Source organism: Tyto alba, unplaced genomic scaffold (genome assembly GCF_018691265.1).
Source record: "Tyto alba isolate M040663 unplaced genomic scaffold, T.alba_DEE_v4.0 Super-Scaffold_9, whole genome shotgun sequence".
In the NCBI taxonomy this organism is placed as follows: domain Eukaryota; kingdom Metazoa; phylum Chordata; class Aves; order Strigiformes; family Tytonidae; genus Tyto; species Tyto alba.
Genome location: NW_024881330.1, coordinates 36,196,532 through 36,220,927, shown reverse-complemented (window position 1 = coordinate 36,220,927; position 24,396 = coordinate 36,196,532). Strand labels below are relative to the sequence as shown.

At 37.8% G+C, this 24,396-nt stretch overlaps 1 protein-coding gene across 6 annotated transcripts in view; it reads right to left on the bottom strand.

The window, feature by feature from the left end:
* Positions 1-24,396, bottom strand: part of NCOA2 (nuclear receptor coactivator 2) — a 192,801-nt gene that overhangs the window by 58,687 nt on the left and 109,718 nt on the right. For all 6 annotated transcript variants that reach the window (XM_042785715.1, XM_042785714.1, XM_042785712.1 and 3 more), the window contains 2 exons: positions 17,648-17,749; positions 17,302-17,474 (listed from right to left, as the gene is read on the bottom strand). In XM_042785715.1, coding sequence (XP_042641649.1) covers positions 17,302-17,474; positions 17,648-17,730 — 256 coding nt within the window. In that variant the 5' untranslated portion in view covers positions 17,731-17,749. The remainder of the gene's footprint in view (positions 1-17,301; positions 17,475-17,647; positions 17,750-24,396) is intronic.

Below are 24,396 nucleotides of genomic sequence, written 5' to 3'. Positions count from 1 at the left end.
TGAGCGATGTCTGCTCCTAGAAAATTCAGTAACAGTAGCCAGTGTGTAAAATTTTCATGGACTCTGAAAGTAAAACAAGCACTGAAAACCCACAATGGATTTACGAATAGCAACAAAAGGAAGTAATAATACATAAAATTAATACTCGCTTCATTTCTCTTAATAATTTTGACATTTATCCATCATTCTTTTTGTACAAGTCAGCACTTTTGTCACCCAGTACAACTTCTGTAAGAAGTACTGCCTGAGAAATAATCGCCTCCAGCTCAGTTAAACTGGAACAAGGACAAAAATAATGAAATTCAGCTCACCAAGAACAATATTTAAAGGCTGGACAGAAAGAAGACTAGTATCTCTGTACGTAGTTTTCCCTAATACTTTAATACGCATTTTACTGTCTTTTCCTTGGTTTCTTTTCCTCCTCATTCTCATTTTGTCTGTCTTTTCTGTCATCACATCTACAATCCCTTTTTTTCTCTCATTATTACAAAACTCAATGGTCTACTTCTTGGAAGTGAGGAAGAGGACGGGCAGCAGCAGTGGAGGCGGCACCTCCTTCCTTCCCTCGCCCCAGGAGCTGGTTGCCTCCAAGCCCCATGAGCTGGGGTATCGCAGTGTCCCCCGGCACATGGCCCCATTCAGAGCACTGAGGCTGAGTCTCACCCTCTATAAATACACTTAAATAGCTTCTCTGAAGATTGCTAACTCTTAGATTTAACAGCGGCAACTAAAAATGACAGCGTTATTTACAGAAACAGTATTATTTGCAGAAATAGCATCATTTACAGAAATACGTACCAGATTTATCTGTTTAATGCAGTGGCAGAGATTATTCACACCTGAGATGATCTCAAAAAGTCACTAGTTTCTGCTAAATTAAGGACTGGGGGGCTGAAGGAAACCCCAGCATTACAACCCGCTTGCTGTTGCTTAACTGAAGAATAAAGTGTCCTGTCTGGGACCACAAATCCTCAATGGCTTGATGCAACCCCAGCACACAACAAAAATACAAACACCACAACGAGTAAAATAAATTTCCCTGCTGAGATTATTCCTAGAATTTTTATTTATCAGTAAAGATACCGGACAACTGTTAGCCTACCATTTAAGTGAAATGTAAACTAAGACTAAAAAAGCAACCCCTGGATGCAGAAACTATTTCTCACCCCATGACTCAGTTTAAACTGTGAGGATACATCAAACTATCACATTGTGAGTGTAAAGTTGTTTTTCATCTCTTGAACGTGGAAATTAAGCTTCCATCATGATCATCACCTGTTCAACCCCTGGACATGCTGCAACATTGACCTTTTCCACTAAGTTTGCAAAAAAAAGTGGAAAGGAATATAACCAGGTATAGTTTTACCCCTGCAGAATTTTTAGATACGTCTTAGTTTATCAAAATAGTTGAGTACATTCAACATATGCTTTTATATAAAATGAAAGGGTGTGCTTAACTTGCAAGCTGACGAACTGAATGTGTGTGTATATTCCTATGCTTTTAAGCTAAATTCTTCTCTTTTCCCAAAAGTACCACTAACACTGGCATTCCAGTGTATACTGACTGACTGGAGAAAGAGCATAAATAAGTTATCAAAGGTGGTATCTGGCCAGGAGACTTCCTAATCAAAAGGCCAAAATCTAGGATGGTGCTGAGAATGTACAGATTCTCACTTATTTAAAATGCTTTTTTAAATGCTAAGGTTTTGGGTTTTTTTTTTGCATTTACACTTCCTGGGAACGTGTAGTAACTGGTATAATCTCAAATCTCTGACTGGTCGTGGTGCAATTTAGAATATTTTATAAGTGCCTAAAATACAGTATTCAGACAACAAAGGAGTACACATTGTAGATTAAATACATTGGCTATCAGTGCCTTACCCAAAAATACACTCAATTTAATCAGTCACTTGTTATCCTATTCTGGAATCAGATAAGCAGATTTAAATATATGTATCTGTAGCTGTATATACAAACACTTACATATCCAGGAAACAGTTTTGCCTCTGTTGGTATTTAGATGACTTCAAAACACTCACATAAACTACTCAACTGTACAGGATAACAAACAACATGCATCCATCAACATTGACTTAAAATCTGTTACATTAACATGGCTGAATTTCAAAAGAAAGCCAAGCTAACTGACCTCTGCACTGAAATATTAGATACAAATATTTGGCATCACTCAGTTTAACAAAGTAATTATTTTCTTTGGTATGTACTGAATTAGGACAGAAAATTTTACTGTATTTTTTGGCATTTACAATTTTGTAAGTGTCAGATATTTACTAAATGAGTAACCTCATCTTGTTTTGATAATTCATCTCTAAAAACAGTATTAATATGAATGTCTAAATGGTGGGAGCCCAATGTTCTTTAACATTTTGGCTGTGCTGATGTTTTCAAATACAAGAAACATGGCAGGATCTTATAATTTCGTTCAAAACAGGGCTCCATTACTGTCACAGAAATAATATATTGCTTTCACAAAAGTTAACAGCTCTCCAGTTGGTTCTTTGAGGCGTAAAAACACAGGCAAGATTTTGAAAATAAAGATACAAGGGTTAACACTCTTTAGACTAGAATCTGCAGATGCAATTGCCAAGCTAATTAAATTTATAGGTTTCCAAAACAGGCCAAAATAACATACTGGAAAGGAATATTAATCTAGCCAGACACCATTTCTTGAAGCCTTACTCTTATGTACTCAACCAACTGTTAAAAGGAAACAGATGACTCCCGTTCTTTGAATGCCACATTGCCATTATTACAAAATATCTTCTTTATTTTAGGATGCTGATGATAAATCTTTGTGACACACCAGATCATTCACAACAACAGGCAAAGATCTTTTGGCTTTTATAAATTGCCATCGATGACTGCATAAGTTTTCAAGAGACCTAATATGGTGCACCAAAAATAAATATGATGGATCATGGGCTCACTGTGAGCCCATGAAAGAAAAAAGTTTCCATAATAAAGTGTAGGCCAAAATGGAGCACAGATAACTGAAGACAGCTAAGGAAGAACAGAAACAAGTCTAATTTAATGTGTTCATGCTAACATGGATAACAGGCCTCCCACTGCTTCTAATGGTCCAGATTACAGCAGATAAATCTTTTACAAAAAAGCTCTAAATCATTATGGACAAGTAAGGTTTACTTCCTATAATAACCCAGTGTTCAGAAATAGAAGCCGGGGCCCCTCTTCTTGCTTGTCCAAGCCACCATCACAGGCCTCAGCCAAACCTTTAAGTCAATTTAGAAACAGAAAAATTCCTGTAACTGCCAGGAAAGCAGAAGGAAAAACAAAAGCTTCCTAAAAGAACCTGTTTACCTCTGCATGTTAGTTACTTAAAGGAATTTTAAAATCCAAATCCTTTATAAAACTGTGTTTAAGATTCATTTCATATATTTCAACAATGGCTGCATTACTTGAGGTACATAATGAATACAATATGGCTGTTGGAAGGATGGGAATAACAATTAACATGTATCGTTTAAGATATTCTCTAAAAATAAAAGATCTTTTTTTCATTACCCTAAAAGAGTTTAGCTTATCTTGTTACTAAGACATCTAGACAAAGTCACTTTTAATCTCAATTACATTAGTTTTTTCTGTCACATTTTAAAATGCCTGCTAACAGAATTGATAGGTACAAATGGCTTCCCTTCAATAAATGGAACTTTGCTTACAACTTAATTAATTAGGCATTATAGAATGGTTTGGGATGGAAGGGACCTTAAAGATCGTCTAGTTCCAACCCCCATGACGTGGACAGGGACACCTTCCACTAGACCAGGTTGCTCAAAGCCCCGTCCAACCTGGCCTTGAACACTCCAGGGAGGGGGCAGCCACAACCTCTCTGGGCAATCTGTGCCAGTGTCTCACCACCCGCAGAGGAAAGCATTACTTCCTTACATCTAATCTGAATCTACACTCTTTTAGTTTAAAACCATTACCCCTCCTATCATTATCACTACACTCCCTGATAGAGAGTCCCTCCCCATCTTTCCTGTAGCCCCCTTTAAATACTGGAAGGCTGTTAGAAGTTCTCCTCAGAGCCTTCTCGTCTCCAGGCTGAACACCCCCAAATCTCTCAGCCTGTCTTCATCGGGGAGGTGCTTCAGCCCCTTGATCATCTTCGTCGTCCTCCTCTGGACCTGCTCAAGCTGATCTATGTCCTTCTTAGGTCAGGGACCCCAGAGTTGAACACAGTACTCCAGGTGGGGGTCTCATGAGAGTGCAGTAGAGGGGGAGAATCCCCTCCCTCAACCTGCTGGTCACACTTCTCTCTATGCAGCCCAGGACATGGTTGGCTTTCTGGGCTACAAGTGCACATTGCTGACTCATAGTCAGTTTTCCATCCACTAATAGCCCCAAGTCCTCCTCTGCAGGGCTACTTTCAATCGACTCTTTGCTCAGCCTGTATTTGTGCTTGGGATTGGCCCAACCCATGTGCAGGATCTTGCACTTGACATTGTTGAACTTCATGAGGTTTGCATGGGCCCAACTCTCAAGGTCCCTCTGGATGACATCCCCTCCCTCCAGCGTGTTGACCGCACCACACAGCTTGGTGTTGTCGGCAAACTTGATGAGGATGCAATCCCACTGACTGTGCCACCAATAAAGATGTTAAACAGCTCTGGTCCCTATACTGGCCCCTGAGGAAAGTCACTCATCGCTGGTCTCCACTTTGACATTGAGCCATTGACCGCAACTCTTAAGTGCAACCGTCCAGCCAATTCCTTATCCATTGAGTCGTCTGTCTGTCAAATCCATGTCTCTCCAATTTAGAAACAAGGATATTGCGTGGGACAGTGCCAAATGCTTTGCACAAATCCAGGTAGATGATGTCAGTTGCTCTTCCCTTATCCACCAACACCGTAACCCTGTCATAGAAGGCCACCAAATTTGTCAGGCACAATTTGCCTTTAGTGAAGCTATGTTGGCTGTCACCAATCACCTCTTTATTTGCCATGTGCCCCAGCATAATTTCCTGGAGGATCTGCCCCATGATCTTGGTGAGCACAGGGGTGAGACCGAACGGCCTGTAGTTCCCTGGGTCCTCTTTATTTCCCTTTTTAAAAATGGGACTTTTGTTTCCCCTTTTCCAGTCTGCAGGAACTTCACTGGACAGACATGTCTTCTCAAATATGATGGACGATAGTGGCTCAGGCACTTCATCGGCCTGTTCCCTCAGCACCTGCAGATGCATCACATCAGGTCCCATGGACTTGTGCACCTTCAGTTTCCTTAGATGGTCTCAGACCTGATCTTCTTCTACAGAGGACAGTTCATTCTCCCAGTCCCCACCCTTGCCTTCTGCATCTTGGGTGGTATGGCTGGAGCACTTGCTGGTGAAGACTGTGGCAAGAAAGTAATTGAGCACCTCAGCTTTCTCCATATCCCAGGTAACCAGGTCTCCCATATCCTCCTGGGGAGGGCCCACATTTTCCCTAGTCTTCCTTTTATCACCAACATACCTGTAAAAGCTTTTCTTGTTGCCCTTGACATCCCTGGCCAGATTTAATTCTGTCAGGGCTTTGGCCTTCCTAACCTGATCCCTGGCTACCCAGACAGTTTCTCTGTATTCCTCCCAGGCTACCTGTCCTTGCTTCCACCCTCTGTAGGCTTCCTTTTTGTGTTTGTTATCATTTCTTGTTCTCTATTTCAGATTCATGAAGTAGGGATCAGCACCTCAACTTAAATAGAATACGTCAGTATAATCCATAAACAGAAAAATAATGAAACACAAACAGTATTGCTGTCTCTATTTTCTCAGTGAGCTTTATCAGTTCTCCTCTGAGAAGAAACTTTGACCTGCCTTAAAAACAGTTCCCTTAACCACGGGAGACTAGCAGCTCATTGGAAAGGATGCTCCATGTCACAGCTGCAGTGGCCAGCTCTGTAGCTTCGCTGCTCTTTCCCAGCCCCAAGCTCCTGATGTGGTGGAGGCTGGGAGTGAGGTACCCCCATTTGGCAATCATCACATTGAGCATGCTGAATAAATGCGGCTTTAAACAGGAAAAGTTGAAGATTAAGGTCTGACTCCAGTCATGTCTCTCCTTGGCACAGAGGCTGGTAATGCAGGTCTGCAGCCAAGCCCGTGCATCAGGTAAGAACTGATAATCCAGAAACATTTCCTCCAGTCTGGAATTTACTTAGGAATGTGGGTGCCTGCTCCTCATTCACCCATTACAGCTTCAACAGGTGAGACCTTTCAAATAATAGTTGTTATTTCCACAGGATTATGGGTCCACCTCAGCCTAAACATTTAAGGATACTGGGTTTTGAGCTAAATACCTAAACTCTAAGCCATTCGTAGATCTGGGCCAAAGTCCTTATTAAACAACAAAAAAACGACAAAAAAACAACCAACAAAAAAATGAGCAAAAGAAACCAAACCCCCAAGTTTAGAAAGGGCTTAAACTGTTGAAATAAAGATTATATGCCTCTTGTCTGAGCTTCAAAGAATGAAGGAGTGACAACACCCACGACCATCACAGAGCTCAGGGAAAGGAAGAGTATTCTTGCCCCACAGCTCACAATGACCCCAAGAACGCTAATACCCTCCTTCAGTTATCTTTAATAAAGGTTTTATGGACTGGTTTCTCCACCTGTATCGCTCATACAAAAAAGGAAGAAAAAAAAAAGTTTACTGGGCATCTTTACATTTTATATTGCCAACTGCAAGCACATAATTATATTTTGAACATTCAGTACAATGGCCTAACAAGCGGTATTATAATGTCCAGTTAAAATCAGCATCTCTAGCAGCTAGACAGATGGTGACTCAACTTTCAAGCTTAATAGTTATCACAATAATCCTTGATATCGATCAGTGTAACACTCAACGATTCATTAGTCAGTTTCGTCACATTCCCTGAAACTGTCCCATGATTTCTTACTGCAGCACTATGAAAAAACAGTATCAGAGAGGCAACAGTAAATGGAATAACACTGTTAGAGGTATGGTGATGCTGATCCCAAAACTATGGCTAAAGTCACACTGAAAGCAAGAGGGAACATAATGGGGAAGAAGTGAAAAACAAAATGCAGGATAATTATTAAAAAAGAGAGAAAAGAAAACAGCAAAGGCTGAAAAATAAAAGCCTTCAAGAGAAAAGGGAGAAACAGGGAAATACAAAGAAAATCCATTCTACATAAAATCACTTTTGACAGCTAGTTACAGCGAGCACTGTGCTCAGAAATGTCAAGAGGGATACTCAAAAAATAACTAAAGATAGAAAAATAAATTCAAACATTCAAATATTTCCTCCAAGCTAAGGAGGTGAAAGGTTTTGTACAAAAGAAGGAAGACATGAACTATTTTATGTTATTGGCACAAAATACCTCAATGATTTTCCATCAAACACCAAAACAAACAAACCAAGAAAAATCTAAATGAGGGTCCGTGTGAGTTTTCCTATCTATAATTAGAATTTACAACCTTGATATCTCTTCCTCTTCTTTTTTTTTTTTTTTGTTTTGTTTTTAATTTCCAAGTGACTCAACTGTTATATTTAAGAACACTTCCGCTTCGATGTTGAACATAGGCCCAGACCTAATTTGACATAGAATAACCTGTCTCTGGAAGACATCTCCCTCAGAATGATGATGGGAACTGCAGGTTGTTCCAAGTCTTTCTAGGAAATTGTGCCTCAGAAGAAAAAGTACCAGTAAAAGGCTAATGCTCTTCATGCTCATACATCTTAAGATGACAAGGGACCACTCTAACTGTCTAGCCGGATCTCTGTAATGCATCCCAAAATGTTTCACCAAGTGATGCCTGCATCATGCCAAGAACTTCCACTGAATTACAATTTATATTTTGAAGGACATTCAAATCTGTTTGGGAGGGCTGATAGAACTTACCAATTTCTTCACTAAGTTGCTTCAAATTTCAATTAACCTTTCACTGAGAATCTGCACCTTATGTATGAGTTGGCTTTGGCCACAGATTCCAGCTGTTAGGCCATACCCTGTCTTTGTGTGTCAGAGTCCTCTGCGGCAGGCACACTGTAGCACCATTTTGCTTTGCATCAGTAAGCAAAACAAAGTTTGCAGGGACATGTCTTTCTGCTTCAAGATGAATGGAGCCTCAGTGAATAGAGGTATCAGACTGCTGCTTCTTCCAAAGGGGCACGTGGATACTATTTCAGATAACATGGCAATATCTGGAGCATCTTCAGTTATGGAGTATCTACGTCAAAAGTTTTCTACTTTAGCAGAACTTAAATTCATGTATTTTTCTGTCTCCATCTTCTGACATTTGCTCTGGTCTTGTGTGAGCTAAAGAAGACTGGTTTGCTTTCAGAGGGAAGAGGGAGAGTATGTGTGTGTTTAAGTGTATAGTGCACACACTAGAGTACCCATTGTCTTGTAAAATACAAATAGATGTGCCAACACATTTTACAATGAAAGGAAACAGAAGGCATATATGTCTTGGCTCTCCAACCATCTGTCTGAGGACATTCACTAGTAGCTCAACTGTGTACATGACAGAACAAATAACTGATGATTTGCCACGTCATCCTTCAAACTTCAGTCTGTTTTTTCCCCCAGTTGCACACTGTGGGTTTTCATAAAAGAAACTGAAAGCTGAAGCAGTAATTGTTTTTCATATCCTGTCACTTCACATTCAAGGACCCCTGTTTCTAACTGTCCAGACACAGAATCTTTTACAGAAATAACAAAATGCATGACTTAGAACAGATGCAATTATCTTAGTTCTAGTCTGAACAGAGGAGCCTTTGATCAATACCTCTTTAATGTGCTGTGAATCCACAGGTTTTCAGAATTCAAACATGGTATGAAAGGCATTGCACCCTATTGTGACTAAATATGATATTATCACTTTTCAAGCTGCAGTCTTTAAAAGAAAAGATAAAAGATGTGTAACAAAAGCTAGGTTCCATATAACAGATGATCTTATTTTGACTGAAGTATCATTGCTACTCTCAGTAAATTAATTTGTTATTCCATAAATTAAGCTCCACAGAGACAGTTAAGGTAATATGAAGTCTCTTTCTCCATTTATTTGCTTTACACACTGCTGAGATTAGTATGTCGCGTTCACTAATCTAAAGCACACAGCAAGCCCTGGTGTTCTACAGTCAGCACCTTTTACACTACATACCTTCCAGCAGTAAGACTACAAACACAAATATTAACTCAAATCAGCAGCTCCCAATTCTTCTTTAGGACCTAAACTTAGTAGTATTTCTTCTTTAGCACCTAAACTCTGTATTTCTTATTGACCAGACACCTCTAAAGACAAAGCAGGTGGCAAGAAACACTAAACCCAAGAGCTTAGTTCATATTGTGGAGGGCTGGATGTCAGTCTGTATTTCTGCACTCTTTTTTTCCCAAATTTAAAATGCTAAATGCATTTATGATGTTTACAGTTCATAAGAGAATACATGATAAACTGCAAAAGAAAAACTATAAAGTTTTGAAGTTTAAAGTGCTCAGTGACAGCTTAAATGCAGCTTGAGAACAATACACTGTCTGAAAGGAGGTAGCCTCTAAAACCTTAAATTTCAGGAAGTGATGCCTCCACCTTTCTTATACAAGACATTTTTTACTACACTCCCAGAAGTACGTAGAAAATTCTATGATTGTTAAATATTAATGTAACAAAACCAAAATGTTAATGAAAATATTACTGCAAAGAACAAAGAGGGAACACTTGAAACACATTCCCCAGAGCATGCTAAACATAAGAGAAGCAGCTTAATCCTTCCTAACAGTCCCCAACACTGATATTATGGACCTCTTAGATTGCAACCATCTTTGCAGCTACAGAACATAAAATAAGCAACCATGCTCCACTAGTTTGATTCTCTCTCTTGGTCATTTAGAAGTTATGAAAGAAAACAAAATCAAGATCAAAGAAAAGCAAAATATAAGTAGGATACAGAACAAACAAGCAAGTTTTCCTGTAACACCTGCCAATAATTACTACTTCTACCTGAAAACAGTTAGGAGTGAACCTTTAGTTTCTCTTCAACTTTGAACCACAACTTGGAGTCAAAGCTTCTGGTATAAAACTTCAAATAAATTACCTCTAGAATTTAAGTCATCTATCATGAACAAAGTTGAAGCCCCCAGACAAGAGAAATGTTAAGTGACAGTCATTGCCCAACACCCTGCAATGTCCACCAGCACCAAGGCAGCTGTGGGCGTTAGCCGATGGTGCAGTCACTGCTGGCACACTCGGACCTGCGTTGGAGGGGGCCTCACCAACGACTTGTGGGGAGATAGGTCCTCTCCTCCCAGCCAAGCCAAAAATCCTGCTCAGGCTCACCACACAACCCCACAAAAGCTACTGTCCAGATAAGGGACGGAATGGAAACTGAAGGCCAGGAGGAGGGCAGGGATGGGGGAACCAGGGATTTCAAGAGCTGCCTCATTTCCCGCAGGTTAGCCTGCAGCCTGCACATCAACATCTTTAGGACTACTCTATTTTTGCTCTTAGTCAAAATAAAGAATAACAAAATTGACACAAATCTCCTAATCAGATGATGAGTAAACAGTCTCATTACCTTTGGGGAACAAGGTTATATTTATTCTAAAACAGCAGATAGGGCTTCAACCATGATTAGGAAGGAAAAAATGACAACAATCCACTAAATCCCATTAAGTGCATAGATTTTACACCGGTTTCACAATTTTGATTGCCAGTTTGATGATTATTTTTGTCTGTTATCTTGAAGCAAGAGAATCACAGAATCGCAGACCTGTTTGGGTTAGAAGGCAGCTGTAAAGATCATTTAGTCCAACCCCCCTGCCATGGGCAGGGACATCTTTCACTAGATCAGGTTGCTTAGAGTCCTGTCCAGCCTGACATTGAACAGCTCCTGGGAGAGGGCATTCGCAGCTTCTCTGGGCAACTTGTGCCAGCATCTCGCCACTCTCATAGTAAAAAATGTCTTCCTTATGTCCAATATAAGACTACCCTTTCTCAGCTTAAAACCATTGCCCCTTGTCTTGTCAATACAGGCCTAGTAAAAAGTCTCTGTCTTTCTTATAAGCCCGCTTTATATATTGAATGGATGCAATAACAGGTCCCCAGAGCCTTCTCCTCTCCAGGCTGAACAATCCCAACTCTCTCAATAGCTTGAGCTCCGTGTGGACACAGCTGTATGTCATAAAGGCATCTTCAGCTACTCCTCTCATAAGTCATAATAATTAAATTATAACTCTGCTTCCACAGAAAACTATTAGTAAAGCTAAAATACCATCACTTATGTGTAGATACGGCCTAAGCCAACTATTCTGCATGACATGCAACTCCAGTAAAATAAGCAAAGCCCAGGAAATTTCCCACTTGATGGGTCTGCTGGCTAATGACTACTTTTCATCAGAGCTAGAAAAGAAACTGATGGGCGGCATTACCTAAAACCAGTTTAAATTCTTCAGTGAATCAGTAGTTCTCTGGAGGCATGGAAGTGGTAAAGTCAACATAACTGGATATTTAGCCAAAAAGCTTTACAAAGTACAGAGGAAGATCAAAGCCATTTTCAGTGCACCATTCTCAGCTATAGGTAGAGGAGACAGCAAAACAAATTCAGTAATAGATTTTTTTTTTGTAAATGGTCTGCATAAATTGCTTCACTTCACAGCACAAATTCCTCTGACACTTAATTCAGTCTTAAAATCCTATCAGGCTGGAAGTACAGCACATATAAATAATAACAGCCATGCAGAACTCCTTCAAAAAAAGATTCAAGAATTGGTATCAATTTTAAATCTGCCATCTCAAATACGATTAACATTAAAAAAATATAATTACAGTAAAATTGACCAACTAAAATATTTGCAAAACAAAAAACAACAAACAAAAAACAAGTCTGCATATGCTGGCTTGTCTTAATATCCTGATTTGGTAAGATATTTATGCACATAACTTTAAACCTTTAAGTAGTTCCACTGACTTAACAGGGATTACTCATCTGCTTAAAGTTAGGCAGTTGCTTAAATACCTTGTGAAATATGAATCTGAATTCAGATCTTATAAATTCAAAGTAGCAGCAGCCAACGTAACACCTCATTACAGCTTTAAGACCATGCTGTTTTCCTTTAGCAAGCGATTTTACTTGCATACTGACGCTGGAGGCAACAATAGACTATCTGCTGGAGTGACCCTGTGATTACAAAGCAGTACTGCTACAGGGAAGCAAAAACTGTTTTTGCTATCAAATGTGAAACCAGAAAAAGAAGATATATATGACTAACAACAAGAATGCTTTTTATATTCATACAGGTTCCATAGGTCTTGCATGTCTCTCTTAACCAAGTACTTCTCCTTCTCCCAATGCTGTTTAGCTTTCACATGGTGATTCATTCTATCCAAGGTCTGACTTGTAAGGCTATTCTGAAAACTAGATCTGACAACTCAAAAGTATACATTAACAGCTAGACTGATAATCACCACCCTGATATCCCTTCCCTGTACTACTGCAAAGTTGATCTAGAGAACACAAAACCTCTTCAGAAACTGGTGACAGATGAAAGCTGGACTCTGCAGGAGAATGGAACTGAGACATAAAAATCACATTTGCGGATACTTTGGCACAGTAGGTTATATCCCACCGTATGTGAATCCAAGTAAGACAGGTGGATGCCATCCTAAAAAAATGCTACAGAAAATAGAAAAGCATGGAGAGTAAAAGGAGAAAAACAAGAGATGCAGACCTGGAGTTTAATAAAAGGTACTCGGGGGACTTGAGGAAAAAAAACAACACGTCTTGTACTTGATGTCAAGACACATTCTTCAGCACTCCTACTGAAGGGGTCAGAGGAGATTGCTAAGGTAGAGAAACTGCTGAAGAAGCTTAAGGTGATCTTCAGTACCCTCTGTACCTACTGCATTGCTGATATCCAGAGAGGAGGGTAAAAGCACAACTAGATAACGAAGAAAAGGAGGTTTCAAAGCCTGAACCAGATGTTCAAGCAGTGAAATGTAACAAATAGTCTCTGCTTTAAAATGTGAGCTATTTACCTGCTGAAACTGAGGTTATCATGATGGATAAAAAGAGCTTTAAACTAAGGGCAAAGGTTTAATTTTTATATCCTGCTTAATACCTAGAAGGAAAAAAAAAATCAGCTATAGGGGAACAGAGGAACCAAAAACAGTAATGAGAAAGAAAAGTGCTAATATAATGAGAGGAGTCAGGCAGATGACAAGATTCAATGAAAATGTAGGTATGTAGTAGATAGGAAATCAAATGAGATTGATGTGAAACAGTTCAATTGACTATAACATAAGGAAGAAGAGAATCCAGACTCCTTTATTTGCTGTCAGAATTTTCTTGTCTTCAGATCTGAGAAAACATTTTCAGCAGTACTTATACAACTGAAATGAATCTGCCTTATGTGCTGAAGTTGTTTCTTAAAAATAAGGTAGGACCTTAAAATCAATCAGACACTATTTTACTAAACATATTTCTTAAGTACAGTCAAATGGGTTTATAGCTTCATGGCTGTCTGGCATATAAAGGAGCCGAATGATCTTTACGCTTACTTAAAACAAGCTTTTTTTATTAATTATGTGCAAATTGGAACTTACTGTGCTCGTACACATCTGTGTAACTTATGAACACATCTGAAACTTATATGACTATTATTCTTTCAAAGCAACTTAACGCAGACTGCAATTAACAGGAGAGCTTGCACTTTCATGACCATATAATAACACAGTCATAAACCCACCATTTCATATCACTTTTATGCTATAAATAAAAAACTGAATTAATTTTTTCCCAACTGCTTGAAACACAAATCTCAAATCCCCAGTAGAAATATCCACTTAAGATTTACATGAATACAACTTCTGTTTCATCTTCATGCTAAAAATCACAATTTTTCATCTCCTCTGGACATCCACAAATCTCTATCCAATCACTGTAAGATAATATGGTAAAAGTCCTCAGTAGAAAATTAAGCTTCTGTAAATAAACTTGTCTTAATTTTCCCAAGGACTAAAACCATTTCAAAACCCAGATTAAAACTAAACGCAATTGTTACATCTTCCAAATATCTTTAATTCTTCTAATGAATTCAGTTACATGCATATATTTATAATTTACTTTCAAATTGTAATAAACTGAATCTCTAACATACCACAACTAAAGAATCTTTAAAATATATACTGTGAGAAATGATATAAAGATAACAGATATAGTATTGCAAATACATATTTGCATATAAAATAGATCAGGATAACATTATACTAAATTATATGGTACTACCACAGCAAAAAATCTTTTACTTTTTTCAGCTACCAGCCCAGCAAGCTTGACATGGGATATGAATATCAATCTGTATTTCTTCCTTCCTTGTTTTCATTCCTAGAACCTAGAACAAAGTCTCCTTGTCAAATCTCAGTAACAGCTATAAAACTTGTTGCTTTCAGTGGCTTTACAAGGTATTTATAACTGACTGTGCTTTTGTTAGTAATTGGACTTTAATGTACAATTTTATTAATAGATGAAAATTTATGAAGAATATATAGTATTTGTTTCAAAAATCTAACCTCTTTACTAAAACTTCTAAATAATAAAACTGTAAAATAAGTTTTCATTAATTTAATCTAATCTGTTTTTGAAGAAGTGCAGAGCAGACTCACTGAGCAAAAACTGAGCCATCTTAATTTGTCCATGTTAGTATAGAATCACTCAGGAATTCCAGGACGTTTATTTAGTTCTGTCCTACATGTATTTAGTGTAACACTAAAAATAAAGAAAACATCTTAACTGTAAGAAAATACGATTTTTATGTTGAGCCTCAGAGCACTTTATGCAAGTATAGTATTATTTTCATGACTTTGCTTTAGAAATAGTTATTGTTAAGATAATGCAAGTTGTCTTCTAACACATCTTGGCAGTGGAAAAGCAAACAGAAAGTTTTGGAACAACCTAAAAGTTAATGCATTTAAATGATGAATCTATATATACATGCGCAGGATTCCCAATGTGAGGTGATAAACTACATAAAACATGAGACCGCAATAGTAATAGCCTCATGAGGTCTTCAATCTGTTTGCCTTGCTTAGATCAGGTTTTTTGTGGCACTCAACAGAAGTATAGGTGTACTTTACTGTTTGTGCAGTTTGAATGTTAACTGTATGTGCGACCTATTCGTTAATGAAATGCCCGCTCCAAAACAATGCTGCATTTCAGAGTGTCCTGTCATTTCAATTTCTTCTTAAAATGAAAAGGCTTTTAAATTTTCTATTACAACAAACAGATGTAGCTTCCATGTAGAAATCTGTATCAGACTTTTTAATTAGTTTAAAGGAATAATTTCAAGTATTCTAATCTTCGTTTCTAGATCCTGAGATGCTATTAATGTCCATCTTGAAAGTATCAGTGTTTTGCAATGTCCCTTAGAGAGCCTTAAAGTCTAGTCTGTACCAGCTATGAGTTTTATGCGAAGACTCAAACAGTTATCAATCTAATTGTTCTCAGCAGAAGAACCTTGTGCAACAAATCAACATCATAAGGAGTAATTTAGTATCTTAATTGCTCAAGGGTTGCAAACTACTTCTAGTTGCTGAAACAAACAGTATTCACAGCATTTTAGTGTTTCTTTAGAATTGCATTTCCAGTTGTTTTTGCAATAAAACATTGTGAGTTTAGAAAATTAAGTGTACATTCAGCTTTGGTACAATTCTGGCCCATAATAATTTAAATAATTTACATGTAACCTGGTCTGATGAGTGTGAACATTTTATAACACTATAAAAACTGTTTTCATGATATTGGTTCTGAACGATGAAACCCTGGATTTGCCAAAGTTTGTTGTTAATTAGAGCCAGATTTTCAGACTAGATTTTCTAGAGCTTCTGAGAGAATTGCCAAGTGGACTAACAGATTTTTCTCTGTGCACCCACTTCCCAGGAAAACACAAATTTTTCTCCTTAACCCTTCTCAGGTAATGATAAGCAGAATGTGTCTCTTGGTGATAGCAAAACAAAAATCCAAGACTGGAAATGAGAAAAGGAAAAAGAAAAGAAAAGAAGGAAAAAACAATAATCTCAAAAGCCACCAAGATGCAAAATGATGATGGACACTGGGGCAGGTTAAGAGGTATACTTCTAATGTGGGGCACGGCAACTTCACTTGAATATCCATTTTTAAAATTATGGCAACCTAATAGCAATAAGAAGAGAACAAGCTGAGAAATAGGAACATTCCTGAAGATTAATCAATTAGAGCCACTTTGAAGGCAGTTGACACAGTTTGGCACTTTCCACTGTTCATTTAGCTTTGAATAGGCTGATGTCTGAAACTGCAGATCTACTTAGCTATTTGTTTTAGAAATAAATCTATATCTAAATTATACAACACGCAATCTCCACTTTTCTAACTTCACATATACAGTATGGAAAAGGAAGCGTTGTTTTCCCACAGAAATCACAGAATACTAAAAAAGCGAAAGATGTTAATTATAATGTTTGAAAAACAAAGGAACCTCTCCAAACACAGTTTATGAAGAGATTGTAATCTTCTACACTAAAAGAAAAATGATACACACCTACTTTAAGAATTTGAATCTGCCCCAAACACCTGCAGTGCTATTCCTGCCTGACCTGTGCCACAAAATGCACTTTCAAAAATTTAAAGTTTTGAAAAGATTTGGTGTTTTTCTTTAAATAGAAAATATATCAAAAGAAAAGAAATAAAAAACTAATCTTCTAGACAAAGAACAGGAAGAAAACTGTCACGTTCTCTGGTTTACATTTATAACAGGACCCTATCTAGAGATTAGAATAGTTTCAAATCTATTGTAGTTGAGGATATGATGTCATCATTTAAGGGACGCAGATAATTTAGTCCACAATATCTATTCATACCAACAAAAGAAAGCAAAAGGGGATGCAGAATGCTTTCATACCCCACTCTCCTGAATTATTCCTATTTTGTATGGATTCATCATCCTTGTAAGAGTATGCAAGTAGTCTTTTCTTTTTTTTTCTCCTCCAAAGCCATCTGCTAGTTTAACTTTTGTAAAAGCACAACTGATTTCAACCCCATTAGATGCACACAACGGACTGACAGATTTTCTCTCTCTCTTGGCAATTTCTGAATTTTCTGTGAAGCTTATTTTTAAAATACTGAATATGACAAAACACACTCCATTCACATGACGTTACAGCATTTTTCATTACTGATTAATGAAAAACCTGGGAACTTGCTAAAGAAAAGCTGAAGAGTCTATTGGGTTTGACAAAAATAAAGTAACAATCAACACAGAAAATAGTCAAAGTCAATTAATTAGTCTTCTTACCTTGTTCTTTTATCTGACGAATTTGCTTCACAGTTTCTTTCAAGATTGCACATTTGTCAGGTTTAAAGTTAAAGTTGTCAATATCATTAAAATTTGCAAAAATCAGCTCTGCAAGTTCTTCTATGTATTTATTCTCTTGCTCACGATTGCGTTTCTCAGTGCTTCTTTTAGGGCTGAAAGAGGAGTTTATAAAAGTGTCATATTTCATGTCAGATTACCAGAATAGTTTGGTACTGTCTTCTCTTTGAGAGAATGGTTAAGTTTGTCATTTTCTAACTGAAAAACACATGCACGTGTAACATTTTTTGTTAAGTCTTTCAATGTTTTCAGACGTAAATGGTCTAACCTGGGTCCAAGCTGATCAGGATCCTTGCGCTTTCTTGAATCTGCTCTGGATGGGTCAGAGGTATTTTCTCCCATCCCGCTCATCTTGAACACATATCAGCAACTAAAAGGAAAAAAGTACAAGAAAGGGTTATGGTGGACAAGACATGAGTTCTCTGTTCATAGTTCCAAGTTCCTTGATCCTTGCTCAACTCAGCTTTTACTTGACAAATCTATCATTTGAAATAGAGTTTGTTTGAAAGGTACCAATAAAAACGTTCTGTTTATGACCCCACAAAATGCTACACAAAACTCCTTCAGAAGAAAATTTGTGAAGAGCAAACAAAGCATTATCATCTCTTTGATTGTTACCAGTTATGTAAGAACAGATAAGTACATTTTGTGCCCGGGTTGCTGAATTTTCATGGCAATTTTGCAAGCTTGAATGACGGAAGACAAAGGAGAAGCCATAGTGCCACACAACAAGAAAAAACACAACAGAATTGAAATACACGAAATGAAACATGTATCCCAGCTACATGAAAAGGTAGCACATGTGGCTTCAGTTAAAAATCAGAAGAAAATGCTTGCACAAGTACATGTACAATATTGTAGAAACAGAACATCTGTCAACACTAAGGATCACTGAGAAAATGATATTTTGTACATAGAATCCACCTCATAAGGAAAATAACTTGTCAAGCTATCATGTGTTAAAACAACACAAGGTTATTATAATTAGTGCAATGAACAGCCCTGCTCCTGGCTGTCTGTTGTCCTATGCACCATATGAGCACATGAAACTCGCCTGCCTCAGATTACATACTCCTCAATAAGTACCAATATTCTGGAGGCAGAAATCATTATTACAAAGGGCATAGTAAGATGATGTAAATGATCAAAAAGCTCATGCAAGAGAGGGCAGTCCTTATTATCTACTTAGCTGGTGACAGCTTTGTAAGGATGATGGCAGAGAGATGTTGCCAGACATTTCAGAGAGCTCCTGTATTGTTTGGGATTAGCAGAAAAATAAACACAAGGGCCCTGAAGGAGGTGAGTGTCTCCAGGAGGTGATTCATACCATGCTAAAATAAGAGCTAGAGTCTGTAGTTCTTTTTATGATCACTTCACACTGGTACAAAATGGAAATTAGGTATCAAAACAAGGCGGTTCACCTCCTTCAAACCCTTCATTTCTGCCCCACCAGTTCCCTTCCCTCTGCTGGCCCAGTCAGCCATGCACTGAATTTAAATGAGGGAACTACTGTGGGTTAAAACTGCAGCCCCTTCTCTTCTTTCCTTTTTGACACTTTATAAAATCCAGCAGCCAGAGTAGGTGTTGGTAATAGGATGTTCACACTGGAAATCTCAGTTTTCTCAATGAACTGGCTGAATTAAGATATTGGTAGAAACAGCCTGGAGATTAAATTCCAAGGAGTTCTGCAGGGATGCTGAGAAAGGCTACTTCCTGAAACTTCAACAAGCAAACAAAGACTCAGAGCTGTCTCAGGTTCAGAACTGAACACCATGTAACATTTTTCAAAATTAACAAAAGAAATAAAAGAGGGAAAAAAAAAAAAAAAGGAATAAAAATGCCTTTCTTTGTACCGAAAATATTGTTTTTAACCAGTTTGAAGAGAATGTGCAGTTATTTTCCTTTTTCTAGATAATGGTCAAGTTACATGAAAAAGACTGAATCATGCCTGAAACATACAGCTCCCAGATGGTCTTTGACATGGATGGTATCAAATTCTATTTGAAAAATAACTGGATTATCATTTTCTCTATTGAGTCTAAACATTCATATGTATATCTACTTGTTTGTACATACTGCCAACGTTTTGAGAAGAGTTAGAAGGACCTGAGGTTCTGCGGTGGAGCAGAGCTGAGCTCTCAAAGGGAAAATGTGCCATCACAAACTCCATCATTCTGTACTTGCTGAAGAACCCTCAGTGACCCCAGTCAGGGCATTCACAGCACCACACCAACACCAACCTTACTGCCACAGAGCAGGAAACATCTACCACAGTCTCCAGTGGGGCCTGTGACACCGGCTGTTCCTTAACAACTACGTATTTTCACTGATTTCTTGCTCCAACAGTCATTTAGATCCTAATTTATCTAATGACAAAAGTAGAAATATACATTCTTCTAATTTGTTAGTAGGTAAGCACTTCCTTGAAAACACGCAGTTTCACAAGTAGAGCTCCAAGGAAGGAGCAAGACACTATTAAGAAAACTGTGACAATAATTAAAGAGAAGTTGTGAGGAGACAGCAGTTCCACATCTCTGTTAGTGGAGAGCTTGAACTGTCCTTGGGGTTCTGTTCCAATGACTAAATTTTTCACTGACCAGGGTGAGAAAAAATCATCAGTATGATGAAAGCTGTACATTGCTGAGGTCATCTGATCTCTGAGCCAAACTCAGATGGTGACCTAAAGTTCAGAAGAAAAATTAGGCTGGGGAATCCCTTCATTTCTTATGCTTCCCAAGTAATACCTGAGAAATGTAAATCAGTTAACTATTTTTCTTGAGAAAGGCAAGAACAACAATTCGTAAAACCCCATCAAACATTCAACAGTCATCTTCTCCCCCTGAAGTATTAAGAATTAAAGTCAGAGGTAAGCATTTAGGGGGAACACACCCCTCTGCTCTCCCCTTCCTCCACAAGAAAGCAAATAGGAACAGTTATTGACAGTTTTCCCACCTACTCCGCCAGGCTTACTTCAAAGGGAAGTTTATTTTTGCAGGAACCAGTTTCACTGGTAGCTCCACCGATGCATAGCTCAATTCTTGCATTCCCACCGATGCTATTCTGTTGGAATTCCACTAGGTCTATGGTATCAGCCTTCAAAGGACACATTAAAACTAGCCTCCTACCATAAACAGCTAAACTTCATCCTTCTGCATTTAAGGGAACAAAAGTGGTATAATTATTAAAAAACTAGCACCTCCTTCTTCCCTTATTAAACACAGTAAATAGTTCTAAACAAACAATTTCTTTAATTTTATTTTTGTTTGCATTTAGCTGCCACTATGTCTTTTTCTCATCAGCTTTATTGGTTTGTTCTTAGAAAGAGTTACCCGTTTCTTTTTACTCATCATAAAGTGTTTCTGGAAATCTACCACCTACTACCATGTTTGCTTTCTGCTCTCCCCTATGTCTTCATTAAAAAGTCATGTTCTATACCTCAAAGATCTGCATAGGCTCTGCACCTCCTGTCTGTGTTGTCGGTGTCTGTGCTCCAGAGCAGAATGCACAAACCCAGATAGGTGCCTTGGAAAGTGGAGAGCTAGACAGATGATACAATGGCAATCTAAAAAATCTCACAGGCCAAAATGAAAGTCATTCAGCAGTATCGAGTACACAGTACTAAAATCAAAAGGATGTGCCCGCCAAACCCTATCTCCCTAGGGATTTAGGGGCTGACTGGGATATGTAAAGTTCTGCTATTCTCTTGGAATTCAGAAACTAAAATCCTCTCCGGAATTAGGAGAAATGAGGAGGAATCACCTGTTAGAAATTGTGGATAATCTGCTGCCCTGCTCTTCCATAATACTATGTATCAACTAAAAGGGCCAGAAGCTGAGCTATGGGGATTCGGTTCCCTCTTCACAGAGGGATTTCCAGCCTGTATTTTCAATCATGCAGGACAGCCTCCTAGTTGGTAGGCTATCTGCTTGCCAAAACTGGACATTTGTGAAGCAAAGAGGGCAAGGTTAATTAACTCTTGATGTGCAGTAGGAATCTTTAGGTATGTAGCCCAAAACACTGTCTTAAAACACAAAGGATTGAGGTTTGAATCCCTTAGGCTGAGGAGGGTAACAAACCTGTATCTCCCGTTTCTCAGCAATGACACTAGTAAGTCAAGTCAAAGAGGTGATCACTTTTCAAGTTTCCTCATGTCTTAAAAAGAAAGCAGCTATTTAAAATTTCTTCCATGTGCTAACTCACATTCAGGATTTATGCATACTACTAGATGAAGATCTCTGAAGGGTCTAGGTACCTCTACAAATTTAATGTGGCATAAGCAAGGAACTAAAACCACATTTTTCAGAAGAAAGTGCTTCTGGGCACATTCAGTACCAACAAGCAGGCACCTAGGAAACTTTTAAGTGAGAAGGGGAAAACCTCATGAATTTAGATTGAATCGACAGATTAATTTTAGACATACAAACAAACATCTGTGGGCCAGGAGCAGCTAAACTGCATATAATGTTTTTTAGGTTCTGCCCTAACTCCCTCCATACGCATTAATTTATCCACTTCAAAATTTCTTGGTTATTCATTATTACTAGTAGATTTCTAACACACAAAAATTAATTACATTAAATAAATCAGTGTTTTTAACAAGAAAATTTAGGAACTTTTAAAGTCATTCTTGGGCTCCTGAACCACATGGATAGCTTCTTAAACCAGAAAATTAAGCTCCCAAACTTGAAGTTTGAATTTTTCTAAAAAACATGACAATTCAATACTGAAGCCACTGCGAGTAGAATGACAAGTCAGAAGCTCAAAGTTTTACTCCACTAAATCTTCCCTACAGGAAACTGCCTGAGATTAGAAAGCAGTGTTCATCCTGCTCCTCTGATCTTTTTCTACATCTCTGAAGGAATTTCCAGAAAGAATAAAGAAATTCAACAGTTCGGTTCATTTAGTGCTTTAGAAGAAATGGAAATGTAGTATCAGCTCTACCATATGTCTTCTGAAACAAAAATCAAGAAAAAGTGGGTAAGGCCTATTTAGCATGGTATAGAATAGGAAAAGGATTAACCAAATTGGGAATTAGTAAAAACAAACCGAGCAGTAATCACTGCATTGTGGAGAGAGAGACAGAGACACATGTTTGTTAATGAAAAAAATAGCATCATGATATGTCAGATGCTGAACTAAACCAATTTTTATTTGAAAGAAAATGTCTTACAAAGCTGAATTTGAATGTGCATCTTGCAGAATGAACTGTCATGCAAGACCAGGCACTCCCTTTTTTATTGTGTAAGTTGTTCAGGAGCTGTACTGCACTCAAAAATACAAGCATAATATCCCACTGCGGGATTAGTATTTTGCCTTCAGTGGTGGTAGCAGATTTTTCTTCTCAATATATATTAAAGTTTTTTTCCAATTGTCCTACAAAAAACCCAGAACAATAACTAAAAGCTGAACTTCTAATGCTGACTCAGATGCTCCTTAAGCTTCAATTCCACTGGGGATCAATGAGGAGCAATGGAGCAATGGAAAGATAAATACACTCATCGCAGCATTTTCATATAAGGAAGGCGATAATTAGAGAAACAAAATTATTATTACTAAAAATACCTAAAGAGCTAATTTTAGGCTCTTACAGATGACCTGTTCCAAAAGGACATCTCAGGTAAGTAAATACTTTCTTTGTATTTACATTTAACACCAAGTGTGTTTTCCTGCTCTCTCAGTTTCGCTACCACAGGCCTAGGCATCGAAAATACTTGTAGGTAAAATCACTGTCTAATTTTTCCAATTGATAAATGTAAATGACAAACACTGAAAAATTAAATTAATAAACTCTCTGACAGTATATGTTAGTAATTACAGTCACTGAGACCAAACCAGTTTCTACCAGATGTTGGTAGGTAGAAATGACAGAGCCTGAAAGAGGCTTAAATTCATTTTTTCTTGTTATCAGTAATAAAACAATAGTTTCTGCTCTCATCGTGACAGCACATCCTCCTTCACATCCTCCACCAGCAACAGCTCCAAGTTAGAATACAGAGAAAGACTTAACCTAATTATAAAGCAATAGTAAACATATTTTTACAAGACATTAATCTTTCAAAGGGAAAAAAAACCATAAAACAATGCAAACGCCAAAATAAAACACATGGGAGAAAAACAAAGAAAAGCAGGAGCTCCGTGAAGTAGGAGACAGAAAAAAATCTAGCACAAATCAGATGTGTGAATCTGTATCATCTCCTCCACTCCTCTAATGCCACGAAGGAACACGGTATGCAGAATAAACCTTCCAGCACTGATCCTCAGCATCAGTGAATCCAGTTAATCATCCAGAGTCAATGTAGAAGATAATGTGCATTTTATCTCTTATCAGGGCAGGCCATCTTCCAAACAAGGCCTGTTAAACTGTCAGATTTATTATAAGCCTAACAAATGCAGTTAAAGAATAAATGAGGATTACACCTTCAAAGCTGCTATTTCAATCTGAAAAGTAGCAAACAAAAGGTAAAGTACCATATAGCAGACAATCAGGTAGCAGCACAACATTATCACCCTTCCAGCACACCATCACATCATTTAGTGCAGATACAACTGATGAATATAGAAGTGATTTATTGAAGTCACTGTTTTATTGAGTATCAAACAGCAAAATACTGTTTATTGACCAAAAATATTACAAATCAGTGAAAAGTTTGGCAAAAATTTTGTCTAACAGTCCAATTCAAAAATATAACCAGCTCATACTCCTGCAGCTAATTATAAACTCAAACATATATCCACTATAATTCATATTTTTTTCCTGTGAAGTTCTCATGACTAGAAGCTTTTAGTCTCGGTTTCAAAATTACTGATGTACTCTGTGTAGCATTAATTCTGGTAGAAGCAAGAAGAAAGCTGGAAGTCACATGCAACTTCTGATTCTTCACATTTTTTCCTGCTTATGAACTCTTTTTTTCACTGGTTCCATTTCTGAGTTGGAAAATATTTAATATTGATACACACTGTAATGTTGAACCCTTTTGAAGAAGGCAGTACTTGCCAGCCACTTTCCCAGGCCTCAAG